This window comes from Nelusetta ayraudi, unplaced genomic scaffold (assembly GCF_046127955.1).
Source record: "Nelusetta ayraudi isolate G7.1 ecotype Tasmania unplaced genomic scaffold, CSIRO-AGI_Nayr_v1 ptg000111l, whole genome shotgun sequence".
NCBI lineage: Eukaryota > Metazoa > Chordata > Actinopteri > Tetraodontiformes > Monacanthidae > Nelusetta > Nelusetta ayraudi.
Window position 1 is genome coordinate 995,012 of NW_027466161.1, and position 16,571 is coordinate 1,011,582.

At 42.5% G+C, this 16,571-nt stretch overlaps 6 protein-coding genes across 6 annotated transcripts; all 6 read right to left on the reverse strand.

Annotated features, from left to right (window-relative positions):
* Window positions 1–102: 102 nt before the first annotated feature.
* Window positions 103–1,132, reverse strand: LOC142903564 (dispanin subfamily A member 2b-like). Its single transcript, XM_076049276.1, has 2 exons — window positions 857–1,132; window positions 103–757 (listed from the first exon to the last, which is right to left on the reverse strand). Exons 1-2 carry the CDS (start codon window positions 1,097–1,099, stop codon window positions 566–568), a joined length of 435 nt encoding a protein of 144 aa, XP_075905391.1. The 5' UTR covers window positions 1,100–1,132; the 3' UTR covers window positions 103–565.
* A 2,542-nt stretch (window positions 1,133–3,674) lies between these two features.
* LOC142903567 (interferon-induced transmembrane protein 1-like) lies at window positions 3,675–5,222 on the reverse strand. The gene is made up of 2 exons (XM_076049279.1): window positions 4,956–5,222; window positions 3,675–3,976 (listed from the first exon to the last, which is right to left on the reverse strand). The coding sequence occupies exons 1-2, from the start codon at window positions 5,166–5,168 to the stop codon at window positions 3,788–3,790; spliced, it is 402 nt and encodes a 133-aa protein (XP_075905394.1). The 5' UTR covers window positions 5,169–5,222; the 3' UTR covers window positions 3,675–3,787.
* Window positions 5,223–6,628: 1,406 nt separating this feature from the next.
* Window positions 6,629–7,971, reverse strand: LOC142903565 (interferon-induced transmembrane protein 1-like). The gene is made up of 2 exons (XM_076049277.1): window positions 7,734–7,971; window positions 6,629–7,026 (listed from the first exon to the last, which is right to left on the reverse strand). Exons 1-2 carry the CDS (start codon window positions 7,935–7,937, stop codon window positions 6,811–6,813), a joined length of 420 nt encoding a protein of 139 aa, XP_075905392.1. The 5' UTR covers window positions 7,938–7,971; the 3' UTR covers window positions 6,629–6,810.
* A 354-nt stretch (window positions 7,972–8,325) lies between these two features.
* On the reverse strand, window positions 8,326–10,485 carry LOC142903566 (interferon-induced transmembrane protein 1-like). The gene is made up of 2 exons (XM_076049278.1): window positions 10,282–10,485; window positions 8,326–9,077 (listed from the first exon to the last, which is right to left on the reverse strand). The coding sequence occupies exons 1-2, from the start codon at window positions 10,483–10,485 to the stop codon at window positions 8,862–8,864; spliced, it is 420 nt and encodes a 139-aa protein (XP_075905393.1). The 3' UTR covers window positions 8,326–8,861.
* Window positions 10,486–11,034: 549 nt separating this feature from the next.
* On the reverse strand, window positions 11,035–12,470 carry LOC142903568 (interferon-induced transmembrane protein 1-like). The gene is made up of 2 exons (XM_076049280.1): window positions 12,223–12,470; window positions 11,035–11,433 (listed from the first exon to the last, which is right to left on the reverse strand). The coding sequence occupies exons 1-2, from the start codon at window positions 12,418–12,420 to the stop codon at window positions 11,233–11,235; spliced, it is 399 nt and encodes a 132-aa protein (XP_075905395.1). The 5' UTR covers window positions 12,421–12,470; the 3' UTR covers window positions 11,035–11,232.
* A 2,104-nt stretch (window positions 12,471–14,574) lies between these two features.
* Window positions 14,575–16,005, reverse strand: LOC142903569 (dispanin subfamily A member 2b-like). Its single transcript, XM_076049281.1, has 2 exons — window positions 15,748–16,005; window positions 14,575–14,745 (listed from the first exon to the last, which is right to left on the reverse strand). Exons 1-2 carry the CDS (start codon window positions 15,967–15,969, stop codon window positions 14,575–14,577), a joined length of 393 nt encoding a protein of 130 aa, XP_075905396.1. The 5' UTR covers window positions 15,970–16,005.
* Between the last annotated feature and the right edge of the window lie 566 nt (window positions 16,006–16,571).

Below are 16,571 nucleotides of genomic sequence, written 5' to 3' on the forward strand. Positions count from 1 at the left end.
GAAAGTCATGTTGTAAATCAATGGCTCTTTCAAAACACTTTTGTACTGGTCTCAATTTGAGGATACAATGCTAATGTCAGAATAAGGAAGTGCTACTTCCCAAAAAGTTGCATCTATCATTTAATCACCATCATCAAGTAGCTTTCTGCTAACATTGGATGACTGTTGGACACATTAAAACACTGACTTTAGTGGCAAAGTGGACTATAATGACATCTGGAGTTTAAAAAAAGAAAGAAAGTCAATGTTTTTAAACACTTGATCCTTAAACAACCAATTTGGCCTTGGCCACTTTCAGAAAAAGTGTCATATACAATATTTGTATATGCGGATATTTTGATATAAAAAATGTAAAAATGTAAAATGTTTGTATGTCCTTCGGAACTCCTTCACCCTCACCAGCCAACCAACCAACACCAATTTCAATCAATACATTCAATCAATATAGTCAATAAAGTTCATTCTATTCTATTCTATTGTACCACTGTAGAAACAGAAAGACTTCATTCATCATAGATAAAGAAGAAAAAGTGTGATATACAAATCATATTCTGATATTTGGATATCAATAGCCATTGTAATAAGAGTTGTAGTTTCTGGCGGCCTGCTGGGCTTTAACCACCGTCGCAATGGTGCTTATCAGAACGATGACGACGATAAAGCAGACCAGCCCCGTGGACGCGATGTTGATGGTGCGGGCGGTGGAGCCATAGTGTTGCGCCCCCTGCAGGTCACCCAGCATCTTGCGGTCTCTGGCCTGTGAGGTGAGAAGACAGAACTGGAATAACACTCTTCATCCAGAGCATCTCTGAAACTGAAGGAACCCTTGCGAGCAGTCAGTGATGAACCAACGCACCTTGATGGAGAAGATGAGTGCCACCAGTCCGAGGCAGCAGGGGTTGGAGTAGACGAAGCAGCACAGGGACCAGATGATGTGGTCCTTGGGGGGCTCGGCCACCATGTTGACAGTGGTGTACTGGACCAGCGGGGGGGCCGCTGCCCCTCCAGGCTGCTGCGGGTAGCCCTGGACCCCTCCAGGCTGCTGCTGGTAGTCCTGCATCTGGACCCCCGGAGCTGGGCGACCTCCCTCCACATCCATTGCTGCGGACTGGACGACCCACCAGCTGAGAACTGTGAGAAGTCACGTGCACGCCCCTCCAGCCCCACTCACAGGGAGCCAGAGGTAACCCTGGCACGCTGCCATTGGTTGATGGTTTAGTACCAGTTGATGGCATCACAGTTTCCCAACAGTCAAACGGAAATCAGTTGAATGAGGACACTTGAAGCAAAATCCTGTCTTCCTTAATAGGAGTTGCATTCATTATCTTATCATGATTTTCCTTCCCAGTGATTGGCTGCAAAGGAAGAGATTTGATTTGATGAAAATCACAATGTGATTTGATTTGAGACTCCGATGCAAAGGATTGATGCTATGCAATTCAATGAGTTTGATTATTTATTCACCAAAATACAAACATTCTGTATTTTTCAACGTAAATGTAAAGGTATTTTGTGAACAAGTGGTTCACCATTAACAATAATAAGGCAAGTGCAATGTACTTCTTGAAAAATAAATTAACCTTTCCTTATTGCTTACAAATGGAATAAATGTAAACTCTTCTTGCTGTTGCTGTAAACAGACACCAGCCTAACTGTCATAATAAAACAGTCACGACAGTGAAAAAGCTTGGCTGTGATGAGAAATTGAAGACAGAAAAAGATTCTAATACTCCAAAAAAAATAATGTCATGGTTCCTTGAACTCAATCAAAATTAGTGTACAATGCAACTACTCATTGGTGTGTGACTTTGAGTCCATACTGTATTATTCAACCGACATGTTCCACTCTTTAATGGAAAATATGTATTCTTGGGTTATTCTTTATTCTGTTGTATTCTGTGTCATATGATCACTAGTAGCGCATGTAACCTATTAGAGTCGTAGCATATCTTGTCAATCTATGGGGTCCTTTGTCCCCAACTCTCATGATTGCCCCCGTCTAGGATATGAGCTGTGAAATCGTCCTGCTACTCCTGTATTCATTGTTTTGTCTTCCTCTCTTCTTTTCCTCCTTCTCCCTTATCTTGTCCCCTCCCGATCCGCTGCATAAAAGACTTTCTTCTTTCTTCCCTCTTTGCACTCGCATTCAGAACGATGGTGTCGTTCACGCCAGACTTGAAGCGGCACGTACCTCCAGTTATTTTAACTGCGCTGTGCTGTAAGTTACTGCACTGCGGTGTGCAGTGCTGTATCGGTCTGTGACAGACGTAAAAACCGATGCATCTAGATTTAATCCCAAAATTGCATCGATTCACGGCTGCTCTCGCATCGTGGCTGCGCGTGTCCGTGTATCGATACGTATCGGTTAATCTTCCCATCCCTAGTTTACACGAAGCCAGCGTTTCACTGAAACTGCAAAGACCGAAACTGCACATTTTCGTAAACGCTCCACAGGGTGGATCAGTGTGTAAACGCCCAAATGGATCTTTTTTGGAAACGCTGATGTCACAGCTGTAAACTCCTCCCCCCAATTTACAACCGGAGCAGCCATGAGGTGCAGACGACAACTTATAACAACAACAACAACCTTGTCAGGCAGTGGACCTGTTACTGCTGCTACTGACCAGTCTCCCATTAAGCTCCACTACAACAAACCGCAGACCATAGCGAACAATAACACACGGTGATCGTGGATCCATCCTGGATTGTGTACCAAGTGAAAGTAAACACAACAAAAGCAATTTGCAAACCTCCTGTTTTACTTTTTATTGATTTTCTTTTGGCTCGGCAGACTGGGATATTGAGACAGAGACCTAAATGACAAAAAAGTTAGCAAACTTTTACTGGCACGACTCCCAGTCAATCTTATCATGGAGCTTTTAATAAGGCTTAGTGTTCTAAAGTAACTGGAAGCAGAAGTGGAAGTCTGTCGTTTATCTACACCATCTTTTCACCAGTGATCTTTCTTTCTGTTCTCAGTGGTGCTAATGTTGTTAGCATGCTGCTAATGTTGTTAGCGTGCTGCTCCTTCTTTAAACACGTTGTACTCCAGTGTTCTTCTTCTTCCGCCTTCAGGGAGTAAACTTGCGGCGCCACAGCTGCCACCACAGACGGCTGCGTGTTCACATGTTTGTTTGTTTTTAGAGCATTTTCAATGATGCGTGGTTTCAAAAAAATCTGTCTCTGATTAAAGTGAGTTGCATCTAAAATTTTATTTTATTCTGCCGCTATTCTTTTGTCATCACACTTGCATTTATATAGATTAGAAAATGTCAATAACTTGAAATCAAATGATTAAAAATATTTTATTATACATGAATTCCTTGCGGATAATTATTGTGATTATAATTATTGTCCTTAACATGATCAGTGTCTTCATATAGATGAGTATCATTAATAATCATATATAACTAGCAAACTGGTAGCCCTTCGTATGACTCAGTACCCATGATGTAGCTCTCAGGTTCAAAATGGTTGGTGGTCCCTGCTTTACATCATAGAAACAACAATTTGGCTTTGGCCGCTTTTTGAAAAAGTGTAATTAATAAATCATATGCTGATAATTTCACATCAATGCCGACTGTAAAATGATTGTATGTCCTTCAGAACTCCTTCACCTTCACCAGCCAACCAACCAACCAACCAATCAACAGCAATTTCCCCCTTGGTGTCAATAAAGTTCTTTCTATTCTATTCTATTGTACCACTGTAAAAACAGAAAGACTTGATTCGTCATATATAAAGAATAAAAAGTGTGATATAAAAATCATATACCGATATTTGGATATCAATAGCCATTGGGACGTGAGATGGTTTTTATGATGGCCACCGATTTAATGATGGCAATAGCGTAGTATATCACACAAGCGGTGACGATGAGGCAGAGCAGCACCGTGGCCACAATGTTGATGATGCGGGCAGTGGAACCGTAGCGCTGTGCCTCCTGCAGGTCACCCATCATCTTGCGGTCTCTGGCCTGTGAGGTGAGAAGACAGAACTGGACTAACACTCTTCATCTAGACCAGTGGTGAGTCAACTGTTCTAAAATGTGACCGAGGGGCCGGAGCAGCAGCAGATGGATGTTTTGGTGAACAACCTCATGGGAGGAAACAATCTATCATAGGATATGGAACAAACATGCTGGCGGGTGGTGGGGGGCAGACTGACAGAAGCCTGGCAGCCAATCAAACAGCCCCTCACACCATCAGCCACCCAACATCCACTCGCATTCGTGGGTTCAGTGTCTTGCCCAAGGACACAATGACAGACTGGGATGGAGCGGGATTGGAATCGCCAACCTTTCGGTCATTGGCCAACCTGCTCTACCTCCTGAGCTACAATCACCCTAATATGCTTGACATTTCCCAGCCATGTTCTGTAAACAAGCCCATCCCCTCCGGGACACTCACTCGTGTTCCCTTAAAAGGATGTACGTCAATGCGTTAAGATCTGTGTGTGATCACTGTGGAGCTGCAGCTGTATCTTTGGAGGTGTTCACATCTGGCCTCAAGACCTCCTCTGGGAAGATCTGGGTGCCCGATAGATTCCTGACTTCTTTTGCAACCAAATCAGTGTCCTTGAAGCCCCACCAGGGTGCTGAGCTCTTTACTGAAATGACTCTGAAAACACTGGAGGAAAAACAGCTGTTTGATGACTGACAGACTATTAACATAATTTCTTCTCATTCGGCGGGCTGATGAAAAAGCTTAACGGGCCCACGCCTGGTCTAGACCATTTCTAAGACTTTTGGTTGAACTCTTTATTTGTGCTTCAGAATGACACAAATCTCAAATCTCTGTGCCCCAAAAGTTGGAAAATAAAATAAAAATAAAACAACACTCTCTCTCACTCTGACACACACACACACACACACACACACACACACACACACACACACACACACATATAATGGTATTTCCAAGCCATTGTGAGCAGTCAGTGATGAACCAACGCACCTTGATGGAGAAGATGAGTGCGACCAGTCCGAGGAAGCAGGGGTTGCAGTAGACGAAAAGGCAGAGGGACCAGATGATGTGGTCCTTGGGGGTCTCGGCCACCATGGTGACCGCGGTGTACTGGACCAGCGGAGGGGCCAATTCCCCTCCAGGCTGCTGCTGGTAGTCCTGCATCTGGACCCCGGGAGCTGGGCGACCTCCCTCCACATCCATCGCTGCTGACTGGACGACCGACCAGCTGAAAACTGTGAGAAATCACGTCCATCCCCCACCCCCTCACACACACACACCCACAGGAACCCAAAGCTAAACAACAGTCCGGTTGCCAGCAGTCAAACAGTGGCCAGCTGAATTAAGGGGCTGTTTACATGGTGTGCAGTTATTTTTGAATACGCACTCAAAAAAAAAAAAAAACAGCTTACATAAAGCCATATTAAAAAAAACAAATCCTGTTCACAGGGAGACTCTGCAGACACTGGAAACGACTGAAAACGATGTAGTACCTATGCCCCGCCTGGTGTGGCGCTACGAGTTTACACCCTGAAAGCGGAAGAAGAAGAACACCTGAAGCACGCCGTGTCACTCAGACAACTGGAACGTGAAAAGGTCAAGTGAGCTGAAAAAGGCCAAGCAGCAGCAGTTGGGTTTCCGAGAGGTGAAACCCAACAACCAACACAGGAGAACTTCAGCTAAAGAAAGGCCATCCACGCATCCTGTCTACAGCAGTCAGACTTCAGGCCCTGAAAACACACTGACGCTGTTGGGCCAGAACTCCACCCAGACCTCTGTGTTCTTGATACTCCTGTAATTACATATACTGAAATCTGCATTCTTCATCCAACAAACGCGCGGATGGTCAGCATAGCACAGCACCAGAAAACAAGACGATCCAACAATATTATTCATTCACACCTGCACTTTATCTCAAGCTATTTATTCATTTGCACATGTAAATATATATTTTGTGGAACGACTGGGAACAACTGTTTGCAACACAACAACACCTGAACTACACCAAGGAAAATATTCTGGCGCCACCACTGTTCCTCAATCTGAATGGCATTGATCATCTCAACCTGATCTTTGTTTCCCAGTTCTAAAATTGTAAAAAAAAAAAAAAAAAAAAAAAAAAAAAAAACTCTTCCTGATTTAAAGTGATGACATATTTATAAAATAATGAAAAATAGTTTTCTATCCAGACTAGGGAGGTATAATTTAAATGTATTAATATCTTTGAGTGTGGTTCTTTTCTGCCTTTGTCAGACAAATGACAGCTGTCGGCACTTTGGTTCCACTTCTCTCTGATATCGTCACTATTAATGCATGGAAAAAAAAAAAACTTCACGTAAAAGCATAATTCGATTCCGGGGCCCGGGCCTGCGACCTTTCTGTGTGGAGTTTGCATGTTCTCCCTGTGTCTGCGTGGGTTCTCTCCGGGTTCTCCGGCTTCCTCCCACACTCCAAAAACATGCATGTGAGGTCAATTGAACATTCTAAATTGTCCGTAGGTGTGCATGTGAGTGTGAATGGTTGTTTGTTTCTACGTGGCCCTGCGATGAACTGGTGACTTGTCCAGGGTGTCCCCTGCCTTCACCCTAAGACAGCTGGGATAGGCTCCAGCAGACCGCTGTGACGCTGAATAGGAATAAGCGGGTATAGAAGATAAATGAATGTAAAAGCATAATTCCACTTTTTTATTATTATTGAAGACTGAGTGGCATTGATCAGAAAAATAAAGAATTTTTTAAAAAACATTGTCAATTTCAGAATGGGTTAAAGTATGACTTTTTTCCAATATCATTTTTAATGAGTGCACGGAGGAAGAGCACAGATGGTGATTGGAGTCAGGACCACGTCAGCGCCCCCAGTTGTTGCTGCTGGGAAACCTGTAGTCTTGGTTGTTCATAGACCTGACAGTCTGCTGGATCTGGACAACGACAATAATGACTGCAATGAGGGCGATGACCACCAAGGTGACGACCATGGCTGTGACGATGATGTTGAGGCACCTGGCGGTGGCGCCGTAGTGCCGGGCCCCGTCCAGGTCTCCCACCACCTTCCGGTCTCTGGACTGTTGGGGAAAGACATGAGTGAAAACTCATATGTAAGGAAGCTGTGTGAAGAACGCAGGCGTGAGTTGGACAAGCTTCTCCTCACCTGAGGAGACACACTCACCCTATCACACACACTACACACTTGTGATTGCTATTTTTATTTTTAATTTCTACCCCATCTCAAATTAATTATCTGCCCCGAGATCGAGAGTTTTTTTTTTTTTTTTTTTAAATCATTTTTCCTTTTGAACCAGCCAAGCAGTTTTTCCTTCCGCGTAACCTTACAATCCGACTGATGACCACAATTATAATCGGTTCCGAAGAAAGATGCCAAAGCTCCAGTGACGCCCCCTGTTGGACCCTGCATTACTGGTGGTTTAACTCCCTGGGTGAAATTCCCAGGGTCGCGTTGTCCGGTTTAGTTCTGTGCAGTACCGCTCGCCACATATCTATCTATCTATCTATCTATCTATCTATCTATCTATCTATCTCATTAAGCATTTCTCAGTTTCATTCGTGGGAAATGATTCCTTGTTCACCAGAAACGAAACTGAAACTCAAAGTCTGCGAGAGAAATCAGTTCAACTTAAACTGAACGATATTAAAGTTTAGTGTTTTTTTGTTTTTGTTTTTTAATTCGTTTTAAACAGCGAACAAACAAAGAAGGAAAGAAGAGGAAACCCCAGATTGTTGTTTGGAAGCAGTCAGTGACGAACCAACGCACCTTGATGGAGAAGATGAATGCAGCCAGTCCGAGGCAGCAGGGGTTGCCGCAGTAGAATAAGGTGATGAGGGACCAGATGATGTGGTCCTTGGGGGGCTCGGCACCCATGTTGACGGTGGTGTACTGGACCAGCGGGGGTGCTGCTGGATTCTGGCATAGGAGACCCTGAGGTGTGTCCTGCAGAGGAACATAATCAACTTCCATGTCTGTTTGGTCGCTGGCAGTGCTGCTGCCGGAAGTGCGCCTGCTAAATATTCCTGCCGCCCAAAGCCCCCGCTTCCCCCCCTCCAAAGAAAATGGGGAAGAAGAAAAAAAAAAAAACTCTTCCTGATTTAAAGTGATAACATATTTATAAAATAATGGGAAAAAAGTTTTCTATCCATACTCGGGAGGCATCATTTAAATGTATTAATATCTTTGAGTGTGGTTCTGTTCTGCCTTTGTCAGACAAATGCCAGCTGTCGGCACTTTGGTTCCACTTCTGTCTGATATCGTCACTATTAATGATCATGGTAGTTAAAATGAAAATTCTTGGTAATTCTTGGCAGTGGACGTGAAAGCTTACACAGCAACAATAACAAATGAGCCTTGGTGAATTGTAAATGTAGGTTATATACGTTTCATTCAGTATAGTATTTATGTCCAAAATACACAAAATGACACGAATCACATTGAATTAAGACCTTTACGTAAATATAAAAGAGCCGTCCTCACAGTGGAAACACCAGACTGATTTCATCGAACAGTAATTATACTCTTCCATAATCATATTTATAAGGAGCGGTATGGTGGTATTGTAGTAGCTTTTCAAAGTAAAACAATGCCTAATTTTACAGAGTGAACCTTCTTTTGAAATGAAATGCTACGATGCCATAATGACACGATGATACATTATCTCATCCGCTCAGAAATGTTCCATGCATGGAGAAAAAAAAAATACTTCATGTAAAGGCATGATTCCACTTTTTTATTATTATTGAAGACTGAGTGGCATTGATCAGAAAAATAAAGAATTTTTTAAAAAACATTGTCAATTTCAGAATGGGTTAAAGTATGACTTTTTTCCAATATCATTTTTAATGAGTGCACAGAGGAAGAGCACAGATGGTGATTGGAGTCAGGACCACGTCAGCGCCCCCAGTTGTTGCTGCTGGGAAACCTGTAGTCTTGGTTGTTCATAGACCTGACAGTCTGCTGGATCTGGACAACGACAATAATGACTGCAATGAGGGCGATGACCACCAAGGTGACGACCATGGCTGTGACGATGATGTTGAGGCACCTGGCGGTGGCGCCGTAGTGCCGGGCCCCGTCCAGGTCTCCCACCACCTTCCGGTCTCTGGACTGTTGGGGAAAGACATGAGTGAAAACTCATATGTAAGGAAGCTGTGTGAAGAACGCAGGCGTGAGTTGGACAAGCTTCTCCTCACCTGAGGAGACACACTCACCCTATCACACACACTACACACTTGTGATTGCTATTTTTATTTTTAATATCTACCCCATCTCAAATTAATTATCTGCCCCGAGATCGTGAGGTTTTTTTTTTTTTAAATAATTTTTCCTTTTGAACCAGCCAAGCAGTTTTTCCTTCCGCGTAACCTTACAATCCGACCGATTACCGCAATTATAATCGGTTCCGAAGAAAGATGCCAAAGCTCCAGTGACGCCCCCTGTAGGACGGGTCAGAAAGGGCAGTTCAGCGCCATTTAGTTAATTATTTATTTTATTTTCGTTGGGGTTCTGTTAACAATTTTTATTATTTGAGTTATCATTGCTTAGTTGGCGTTAACACATTTTTCTGTTGTCTGTCTCAGCAGCTGACGGCCGACGGTGGTGGGGAAGCCCTTCTCGTGTGCTGTGTCGTTCACCCCACTTGTTTTTCTTTTCTTTGTAATTTTGCACCTGTGTGTGTGTGTGTGTGTGTGTGTGTGTGTGTGTGTGTGTGTGTGTGTGTGTGTGACTCTTGCTTCTCTGGGCATATATATATTTCTTTCTTCTCTCTCTCTCTCTCTATCTCTCTGTCTCCCCCCCCCCCCCCCCTCTCTCCTTATGCCACTGCTCGTTCTATATTAAATTTTAACTGCCTTTTAACATTAACTGTGATTGTTTAATAAAGATATTTTTCTGCGCACCTGGAACACCGACTCGCGTCTGGAGGTTAATAAACCTAAGTGCCATGACCCTGCATTACTGGTGGTTTAACTCCCTGGGTGAAATTCCCAGGGTCGCGTTGTCCGGTTTAGTTCTGTGCAGTACCGCTCGCCACATATCTATCTATCTATCTATCTATCTATCTATCTATCTGTCTATCTCATTAAGCATTTCTCAGTTTCATTCGTGGGAAATGATTCCTTGTTCACCAGAAACGAAACTGAAACTCAAAGTCTGCGAGAGAAATCAGTTCAACTTAAACTGAACGATATTAAAGTTTAGTGTTTTTTTGTTTTTGTTTTTTAATTCGTTTTAAACAGCGAACAAACAAAGAAGGAAAGAAGAGGAAACCCCAGATTGTTGTTTGGAAGCAGTCAGTGACGAACCAACGCACCTTGATGGAGAAGATGAATGCAGCCAGTCCGAGGCAGCAGGGGTTGCCGCAGTAGAATAAGGTGATGAGGGACCAGATGATGTGGTCCTTGGGGGGCTCGGCACCCATGTTGACGGTGGTGTACTGGACCAGCGGGGGTGCTGCTGGATTCTGGCATAGGAGACCCTGAGGTGTGTCCTGCAGAGGAACATAATCAACTTCCATGTCTGTTTGGTCGCTGGCAGTGCTGCTGCCGGAGGTGCGCCTGCTAAATATTCCTGCCGCCCAAAGCCCCCGCTTCCCCCCCTCCAAAGAAAATGGGGAAGAAGAAAAAAAAAAAAACTCTTCCTGATTTAAAGTGATAACATATTTATAAAATAATGGAGAAAAAAGTTTTCTATCCATACTCGGGAGGCATCATTTAAATGTATTAATATCTTTGAGTGTGGTTCTGTTCTGCCTTTGTCAGACAAATGACAGCTGTCGGCACTTTGGTTCCACTTCTGTCTGATATCGTCACTATGATCACGGTAGTTAAAAAATAAAATTCTTGGTAATTCTTGGCAGTGGACGTGAAAGCTTACATTGCAACGATAACCAAGGAGTCGTGGTGAATTGTACATGTAGGTTATATATGCTTCATTCATTTTCTTACAGAGTGAACCTTCTTTTCAAATGAAATGCTACGATGCCACAATGACATGATGATACATTATCTCATCCGCTCAGAAATGTTCCATGCATGGGGGGGGGGGGAAATACTTAACATAAAGGCATGATTCCACTGTTTTTATTATTTAATACTGAGTGGCATTGATCCGAAAAATAAAGAAAATTTAAAAAAAAATAAAAAAATAAAAATAAAAAAAAGTTTCATACAGTTTCAGAACGAGTATGATTCCCCCCTCCCCATATCATTTTTAATGAGTGCACGGAGGAAGAGCACAGACGGGGATTGGAGTCAGGACCACGTCAGTACCCCCAGGTGTTGCTGCTGGGAAACCCGTAGTTGTGGCGGCTGTTGACAGCCTGCTTGACCTGGACAACGACAACAATGACGGCGATGACGACCAAGGTGACGACCATGGCTGTGACGATGATGTTGAGGCACCTGGCGGTGGCGCCGTAGTGCCGGGCCCCTTCCAGGTCTCCCACCACCTTCCGATCTCTGGACTGTTGGGGAAAGACATGAGTGAAAACTCATATGTAAGGAAGCTGTGTGAAGAACGCAGGCGTGAGTTGGACAAGCTTCTCCTCACCTGAGGAGACACACTCACCCTATCACACACACTACACACTTGAGATTGCTATTTTTATTTTTAATATCTACCCCATCTCAAATTAATTATCTGCCCCGAGATCGTGAGTTATTTATTATTATTATTATTATTATTATTATTATTATTATTGTTGTTATTATTATTATTATTATTATTATTATTATTATTATTATTATTATTATTATTTAATCATTATTATTATTATTATTATTTAATCATTTTTCCTTTTGAACCAGCCAAGCAGTTTTTCCTTCCGCGTAACCTTACAATCCGACTGATTACCGCAATTATAATCGGTTCCGAAGAAAGATGCCAAAGCTCCAGTGAAGCCGCCTGTTGGACGGGTCAGTACGGGACTGCGGTCAAACCAACCAACAGTTCGGCAAAAGCGTTCGAGCTAGAAGACACTCGATTATTGCTGGCTACGTGCACACAAGGTATTACGGTAATCACTGAGCACAATGGGGGAATAGAATCGCTTTTCTCTGTACTTAGTTTCAGATTCATATTTTAAGAACGTTCTCCGTTATCGGTTAATTCTTCCATGTCTGCCTTGTAGTACACCACACAAAAAACGAATAAAAATGTTTTTTATTCGTTTTAAACAGCGAACAAACAAAGAAGGAAAGAAGAGGGAACCCCAGATTGTTGTTTGGAAGCAGTCAGTGACGAACCAACGCACCTTGATGGAGAAGATGAATGCAGCCAGTCCGAGGCAGCAGGGGTTGCCGCAGTAGAATAAGGTGATGAGGGACCAGATGATGTGGTCCTTGGGGGGCTCGGCACCCATGTTGACAGTGGTGTACTGGACCAGCGGGGGTGCTGATGCGTTGTGGCCCTGGAGACCCTCACGTGTGTCCTGCAGAGGATAACTTTCCATGTCTGTTTGGTCGCTGGCAGTGCTGCTGCTGGAGGTGCGCCTGCTAAATATTGCTGCTCTTCCACCCCGCCACCACCACCACCACCGCCACCACCACCACCACCGCCACCCACACACCCCTCCAAAAAAAAAAAGAAAAGAAAAAAAGATAACTCAGTGAATATGAAAGACTTCACCCTATTACAAACAGTGTTAAATTGAAGTAACCAATTACAAATTGTAATTGGTTACTTCTACTACTGATTACTTAACCAAGAAAGTAATCCAGTTACTTTACTGATTACTTGTTTTCAAAAGTAATTCGTTACTTTACTAATTACTTTACCTAGTTACTTTTCAAACTCATGATGCACAAACTGAACACACCATAAATCCTGTACTTCTATTCTTTCTGTATACATATTAAATTGAATCAAATGAAACAGTTCCTTTTAAATACTTTTTTAAATTAGTTTTCAATCTTAACTATATGCAAATTGTATCAGGAAAAAAATAAACAAGTTACAACAGTCTGACTTGAAGAAAATTGTTGTGCATTTAAACCTATTTTCGGCACATGTAACAAGATCATAATTTTTTTAAAAATTGCAGAAGAAGCTGGATATTATTTTGTATATAACAGTTTTTCTCGCCTCACCTCTTCCCTTTTGTTCCGTGTACTCCGTGGGAGAGGTGAGCCACAGTGAAGTCTACTTTTAATTTCACAATTTGGTTGTATACTTTAATGTCAATTAATTTGTGTAGGGGGCTCCACATATGTATCAGCAGTTGACGGAGGATTTTGTATTGCACTTTCTGTTGTCAGTTGCCAGAATAAACGGAGATAGCCTCCAGAGCTGAACACGGTGTGGGTCACTCAAACTCAACACAACACAACAAATTCTGTCTCTATTGATTATTTTCCAAATTATTAACATTTACATCTTCGAACAGGTGGTAAAGTGCAGTGAGGAGAAATAATGCGTTTGACAAAACAGAGAAAATGCTGTTGCATGACACATTTAAGGTCTCAGTTTATGGCTACCCTGACAAGGCCCTATGGTTTTTTGTTTTCTTTTGGAGTGAAACCGTGGTTATTATTGCATCAGCAAAAGCTGCTCAAATCTCCTGTCAGACAGTCTGTTCCTTTCCGGGGAAAGCACCAATCCACCGAAACTGAACGACCGTTCCACTTTACCATCTTTGACTGAGTCAAACTCAATGTAATGTCGCTACTTCCAAGCATTAAACGCTGCACGGTCCTGCTCTCTCTCGCGCTTCATGTTGTCTGTTTACGTATATCTGCACGTCGCGAATATGTCGCGTCGCTCATATACTGTCATGAGACAGTCTCGCGAAAAAAAAACAAAAAAACAAAAACAACTACCTTGAGTAACGATAGTCTACAGTCTGGACACACCTTCTCATGCATTGTTTTTTCTTTATCTTTCCAACGTTCTCCACTGCAGATAGATACTGAAGACATCAAATATATGAGCAACATATCATATGTCACTAAGCAGCAAAGAAAAACACGTTCATTCACTCTAGATATGCTTTTTTTTTTTTTTTTTTTTTTTTTTACCAAAGGTGGCTATCTTGAAGAATTTAAATATAAAACATGTTTCAGTTATACTACATTTTTATTGTTTCCTCCATAATTCCATGTGTGATCACACGTAGTTTTGATGCCTTCAGTGAGAAACTGCTGTGTCAATAGACTTCGGTCAAGCCAGCCAACAGTTCGGCAAAAGCGTTCGAGCGAGCAGACACTCGCTTTCTGCTTGCTTTATGTACACCAGGTATTACGGTAACTGCTAACTGCTTTGCACAATTGCAGAGGAAGAGGGAGAAGCGTGTCGCTGTGCTTGATTTCAGATGAATATTTCTGAAGAATTCCGAGTTTTCACTCAGAATTCTTCAGCAGAAAACAACAACACAATCTTGATGGTGAAAATGCTGAAATGGGGACGACGCTGCAGAGACACACCGACACCCTCAACGCTCATTTAAAGACTTAGAACACCTCTTATTTATTTATTTATTTATTTATTTATTTATTTATTTATTTATTTCAATGGCTACATTCAGTTGAGCGATCCGGAGCGCCGTGTTTCCCGATGAGGCCGGGCAGCTCCAGCAAGGTTGTGAGCTCCAACCTCCGTCTCACACCGGCTAATGCTCCCAGTGGAGTCTCGACATGGCCCAATAGCCGTTGACCCACATCACAATCAGCAGCACCAACATCAGGCACACCAACACCGTGGACACGACGTTGAGGCAGCAGGCAGAGGAGCCGTGCTGGCGCGCCCCCTGCAGGTCACCCAGCACCTTGCGGTCTCTGGCCTGCGAGGTGAGAAGGAGAAAAATGAAACGGAAAACACGTCAAATTCATTCTTCATGTAAGCATTGCTATGTTTTGTCTTCATCTGCTCTCCAGTGTATTCGTTCAGGTTTGCATCAATGCAATGAGAGAAACTCAAGACATTTTTCATTTTTTCCCTCAAGAGGAAAAAACAAAACAAAACAAAAATCGCGCGTCAAATGGCAACCTTGATTCTCTACGTCATTGAAGGAGCACCTTTCATTTCTACACACATATACACGTGCGTGTATATATGTGTGTGTGTGTATATATATATATACTGTATATATTAGGGTTGTGCATCTCTGGTCTGTGGCCGATACGATACATATCTCGATACACTACCAACGATTCGATAGATTAAAGATACGATACGAATTGTATATTATATTTACGATATGATACGATTCCCCCAATACGATGCAGGGCGATTCAGCACAGTTTGATCCAACACAATGTGATTTGATTTGAGACTCCGATGCAAAGGATTGATGCTACGCAATTCAATGAGTTTGATTATTTATTCACCAAAATACAAACATTCTGTATTTTTCAATCTAAATTTAAAGGTCTTTTGTGAACAAGTGGTTCACAATTAACAATAACAAGGCAAGTGCAATGTACATTATGAAAAATAAATTAACCTTTCCTTATTGCTTACAAATGGAATAAATGTAAACTCTTCTTGCTGTTGCTGTAAACAGACACCAGCCTAACTGTCATAATAAAATAGTCAGGACAGTGAAATAGCTTGGCTGTGATGAGAAATTGAAGACAGAAAAAGATTCAAATACTCAAAAAAAATAAATAAAATAATGTCATGGTTCCTTGAACTCAATCTAAATTAGTATGCAATGCAACTACTCATTGGTGTGTGACTTTGAGTCCATACTGTATTATTTGTTTTTATATATATATATATATACACACACACATACATGTACACATACACACATAAATAAAACGTTTTTCTTTGAGCAAACCTTGATGGAGAAGATGAATGCGAGCAGTCCGAGGCAGCAGGGGTTGCAGCAGTAGACGAAGCAGCAGAGGGACCAGATGACGTGGTCCTTGGGGGGCTCAGCCACCATGGTGACAGTGGTGTACTGGACCAGCGGGCCGCTGCTGTGCTGCCCTGGGAGAGGCTCCAACCCTTGGTCCTGGAGTGGAACACGGACGTGGCGTTCACCATCGTGCTTCATCATCTTCAATCATCATCAGTGGCTGCGAGGTTGAGACTCCTGCACCTAGCGCTTCAGTTTTTGTGGCACGTGAGACCTTTTGAAAGTACAACCTCTTGCCGGCAAGAAGTAGGTCATGAGCCAACAAGTGAGCCAAAAGCACACAGTCTGGAAAAGACTTGCAACTTCAAAGGAGACATTTTATTGATAGGTTAGCGCAATGTTTTCAATCACTCCGTTACAGCCTGGTTCTGAACACACAGACGAGCAAATTACATCTTCAAAACAATCATAAAAAAATAATCACAATGTTTCATTAATAATATTAATATATTCATGGTGATGGACAGACTGAGAATAAAGAGATGGAGCGGCAGTTTCCTCTCTTGACAGGTTGGAAATGTTCTGTGTCAGGCAGCCTGAGTCTGTCAAAAGGCACTGAGGGAGATGAATTTTGTCTGTGTGCGTCGACGACACAACAAGAAATTGACCAACATGTGTCACATGTTGTCAGTGGTACATTCAAATACATTAAAGTTGGTTAGAAATTTCAAAGACTCTTGGTTAACAAACGACCAAAGAAGACAAAAGAAAAAGTGGCTGGTTTAACACACAAAGAATTTCAA